This window comes from Engraulis encrasicolus, chromosome 19 (genome assembly GCF_034702125.1).
Source record: "Engraulis encrasicolus isolate BLACKSEA-1 chromosome 19, IST_EnEncr_1.0, whole genome shotgun sequence".
Classification (NCBI taxonomy): domain Eukaryota; kingdom Metazoa; phylum Chordata; class Actinopteri; order Clupeiformes; family Engraulidae; genus Engraulis; species Engraulis encrasicolus.
The window spans coordinates 10,366,866-10,371,865 of NC_085875.1; the positions used below are offsets into that span (position 1 = coordinate 10,366,866).

The window sequence follows — 5,000 nt, forward strand, 5'->3', positions numbered from 1 at the left end:
CCCTTTTCACCCCATATAAGCTACTTCTCTCCCCCATATATATAGTATATATATATATATATATATATATATATATATATATATATATATATATATATATATACATAGCCAATTCATCTACTCGCGAGCAGATCGTGCCCATGTTCCCATAGCTCTATGTTCCCATGGCACTGTGTTACATTCCTAGCTACCTCCTCTATCCCCTATTAGCCATTAGGTCCGTTCCATACTTGCTGATAGAGATGTGAACTCGAGTCGTATAACTTGGACTCGAGTCAGACTTGAGTCACAATACTTGCGACTTGGCTTTGACTTGAATGCTTATTACTCAAGATTTGACTTGGTGTTGAGTGTTGTGCATGGAATACATGGGGATTGGTTAATGACTGGAGCAAAAACGAGACCTGAAATCTGAAAACTTGATTAGGGTGTGACTTAGACTCGAGTTGGTCAAATGTGTCTCAAACTGTGACTTGACTTGGACTTGAGAAGTTGTGCAATTGCCCGGGGCGGCACCTGAAAGTGGGCGGCACATTGCGAACCCTCATCCCCGTTGCAAAACCCCTTCCCCAAGTGGCATCACGAAAATAGCTATAAACGTGTTTGAATAGTTATAAACATATTAAAAATAATTTTAAAAAGTTAAAATAGTAATTACTATAAGTGGGTTTTGTCAGTTATTATAAGCGTTCTTTGCCTATTTTTTTCACCAGGCGTGGGGCAACCATGATCGGTTCGCACACTCCTTTGGATTTTTTTCTTCTTTAAGTTATTTTTTATTCTTTTTATAATGAATAAAAAGAAGAAAAAATAACTTTAAAGAAGAAAAAAAACAAAGGAGTGTGCGAACTTTTTTTCAAAAAATATGCAAACCAGGGATTGTGCACAAGTAACTCTCTACAAGACACCCTGGTGGGACCATTTCACCAATGCACAACAATCTGCAGGGAATATATATACCAGTCTGCTTCCCGTTCCCCTCTCCCTCCCTCCTTCTTTCTCTCTTCTTCTCCTCACACGCATTTCCCCTCATATCTTCCCAACCCCAATGCCTGTACCCCCATCATTGCCTGTCTTTTTTGTTTTTGTTTTTGCCTCTCCCACCCCACCAGCTTTATATTACCATCCTCAACCCAACTCCATCCCTTGTTGTTTTTCTACTTCTCTCCCTCCACTTACCTGTTTTTTTTTTCTATTTTATGCCCCCACCCCTTCTACGTGGCCTCCATTTAATAAATGGCCTCCTCTAGATGCTGCTTGCTGATGTTGCTTTGCTGCTCCTCTCTGGTGGGAGTAGTTAATGGACAGAGCTTGTCAGCGGATGTCCTGTGTGGGCCGCCCCGACCGCTCCTGACAATCTCCCGTCTGCTGGCTTTAGCCCAGCGTGTTGGCCAGCTTAGACAGCAGCGGCAGAAAGCAGCAGCACCACCTGAATAAGCCACTCATTATCCCTCAATACACACACATGCACACGTGCACACACGCGCACACACACATTTACACACACTTACGCACGCATGCACGCACACACGCACGCACAAACACACACCCACACACACGTTTACACACACGCACGCACGGACGCATGCATGCGCACACACACACACACACACGGACACACACACACACACACACACACACACACACACACACACACACACACGGACACACACACGGACACACACACACACACACGGACACACACACACTATCTTAGTACCTTTCACAAGAAGACATACACATACTCTTTCACACAAACATATGGTACCGTCACATACAGTAAGGTACAACACACGCACGCACGCACGCACGCACACACGCACGCACGCACGCACGCACACACACACACATACACCTCTAACTGCTGCCTCCACCACCACCACCTCCCCTGCGATGTCCCCAATCGCTAAGAGGAAAGTTATTTTAAAGCACGGTTGTGAAAAGATGCTGACAGGATGACTAGGAGACGAAAGTACACATATTGTAGGCAGCTGCATCCACACGCGCACAGCCATGGGCAGGGGAGATAGGGAACTGATATGGATTATGATAGTGTGTATATACGACACTATGTGTGTGTATATAGTGTGTATATATATATATAGATACACCCTTCTGTTCTTTTATTCTTTCAAACTCACTGGCTTCTTAAGTTCTTTTCTATCCGTCTGCTTATCTTCGCATGGATGCCTGTCTCTCTTTCTCGCTTAAAAAAAACAAAAAAAAACTTGGTCGCTGTATACATTCTTCAGTCTGGGGCCCTGTCTTCTGCTAAATGCAGTACCATTTCTATAGCTCTATATCCTGGAGTGAACTCCAAGCTGTTGTACCGTTTACTATAGGCCTGCTTTTTATGATTTATTTCTTAACCATTTCAATAGCTTGTTAATGTCCCCATTTTGCAAATTGCTGTAGATAAAAGTATTTGCTTAAGTACATTGCATTTAGCATATGCTTCTAGCGTACATCTTAGAGTTGTTCATAAATGCAGAATATAGTTTCTGGAGTAATGACCATTCTTACTCATGTGGACTCCGTTTGAACTGTTCAAACACCAACTCCTTATCCATGTGACCCCAGCTGCCCCAATCGTATTGGCTTCCCTGGCACTGTTCCTTTACATTTTTTTTATGTCCTCTTTTTTGTAAGTTGCTTTAGATAAATCTATATCTAAGTCTCGATAGATCTGCAAGATATAATGCAATTTAATACCTCATTCTTTCTGTCAGCCTCCCGAGCACCAAGCTGGTCCTTTAGAGTTTTGTTAACTTTTACAATGTCCTCCTTTTTATAATCCATTTAGGATGAAATCCTCTGCTAAATGTGATGCATTTTCTCCTCTGTCTTTCCAAAATCCTCCCAGCATCTCCCGGCAGCAAGCTGCTGGCGCAGGAGCCCCATCGTTGTTCCTTTACATATCTATTGGCTCAAAGAGCTAGGGCACTGACTATTACGCCAGAGGCCCGGGGTCCGTGTATCACCCGATCATTCAATTATTCCATTCAATTTGGCAAACGGAAAACCAAAAAAATGATGCAATATTTCGTTTTCCTGTTTTTTAGTAGGCTATGAGCAAAACATTAGGGATTGATGTTTGTTTTCGTTTTTCAACCTAAAACAGAACAAATCATAACCAGAGAAACCAAAATGAAATTTTAACAGTAATTTGCGTTTATTTGTTTTCTTTATTCTTCATGGTACATTAGCCTTCCCATGATCTCGTGGAGGCGCTAGAGCCTCATGCTGTCACAAGGCGTCATTTCAATTGGGATGTTGAATGAAGAAATGCCCACCAACATTGTTCTGCCTAGGCTGGCAGGGTGGAAACAGTTTTCTCCACGGAAGCGTCTGCGATGGGCCATTCCACAAGCGCAACTCGAGGAAGAGAGATTAGATAATGGCGTGTATTACAGGCTGCCCTTTGTCCCCCCCGGCACCTCAGTCCGTATGTGACCTCGGGCACACAGCGAGATGCAAGTTTACCATGGTGCCATTTGGGGCAAATTGCCCGCAGTCTGGGTTGATAGACAGCACATGTAACACGTAACTCACCCGACTCACTTGGTAGGGTAGGTTAGTGGTCAGAGCGAGGGAAAGTAGCCTGTCATCTTAATGGAAAGACACTTCAGGTCCACGTTTAAATGGGGCCATGTGTAACGCATCCAAAACCAGGGAGGTGTTCCATGGTGTTATGACAGATAGAGGTAGTATGGGGTAGACATAATGGACCGGACAGTACAGTGCGTAAAGGACATTAGGGGACAAAAGGGGCTACCAGTAGGACAGAAAGATGTTCTGTGGAGTAGGAGCATCAGCAGGCTGATTATAGGCCTCGGGGAAATGCGTAAAACAGCGCGTTTGGCAGCCACTTGTGCACTATCGTGTCGTACTTAGGCAAGCAATAGGAAAGCACCACGGGAAATGGGAGGACCAATGATCGTAAATTAGAGTTGTTATTTCGTTTTGGTTTTCTCGTTTATTACTTGTTCTGTTTTGAGTTGGGAAAAGGAAAATCAACATAACTCCCCATTTTTTGGCCATATGGAAAAACGGGAAAACAAAATATGGAGTCGTTATTTCGTTTTCCGTTTGCCAGATTAAATGGAATAATTGAATGATCGGATGATACACGGACCGACCGGGTTTGATTCAGGCCCAAGGTCGTTTCCCGATACTCCCCTGTGTCTCTCTGTTTCCCGGTAGTCCCCTGTCTTTACCCCTCCACAAACACACAAGGAAATAATAGCCTGTTACTTTGGATGAAAGCATCCTCTACATGTCATAAAAGAAGGTATTGTAGTGCTCTCAACACTGATGGCATAATTCACTTGGGCCTACAGTACTTATATGTGTTATGTTATTTTGTTGTCTTTACATGTAATGTGCGGTTCATTATCTTTACTGTTGTGAATCATGTAATAGTTGCGGTCTCTTTAAGAGTTTCAGTGACTTTTCTGTCATGCGCGGCACCAACGCGGCTCAAAGAGTCTGAGAGGTTTTCGGCTCATCTTTTCACCTAAAGGATATTTCTATAGTAACTTTCTTTCCTGTTCTTCTGCTAGCATCACCCTATATCAAGATCCCAGTGGAGCACCCCATCATTGTTCCTTAACATGCCGACTACTGTAACTTGTCCTTTAGCTTGCTAGCTTTAGCTTAGCCTTTAGCTTCCTGCTAAATGCAAATGTAACATATTTCCCCCCCGTTTCCTCTTCTTGTCCCAGCGTCCCCCAACATCAAGCTGCTGGTGGACGACCCCATCATCGCCAACCCGGGGGACACGGTGTCGCTGGTGTGCATCACGTCGGGCGGGGAGCCCGCGCCCACCCTCACCTGGGTGCGCAACGCCGAGGGCCTGCCCAAGAACAGCCGAGTGAGCGATGGCACGCTCACGCTTCCTGCCGTCACCACCGACGACGCCGGCGTCTACAGCTGCGTGGCCAGCAACAACGTGGGCAACCCGGCCAAGAAGTCCACCAACATCATCGTACGAGGTACAG

General features: G+C 44.7%; 1 protein-coding gene across 1 annotated transcript in view; it reads left to right on the forward strand.

Annotated features, from left to right (window-relative positions):
• Nucleotides 1–5,000, forward strand: part of mdga2a (MAM domain containing glycosylphosphatidylinositol anchor 2a) — a 382,296-nt gene that overhangs the window by 176,819 nt on the left and 200,477 nt on the right. The window contains exon 6 of the mRNA XM_063183630.1: nucleotides 4,725–4,994. Coding sequence (XP_063039700.1) covers nucleotides 4,725–4,994 — 270 coding nt within the window. The remainder of the gene's footprint in view (nucleotides 1–4,724; nucleotides 4,995–5,000) is intronic.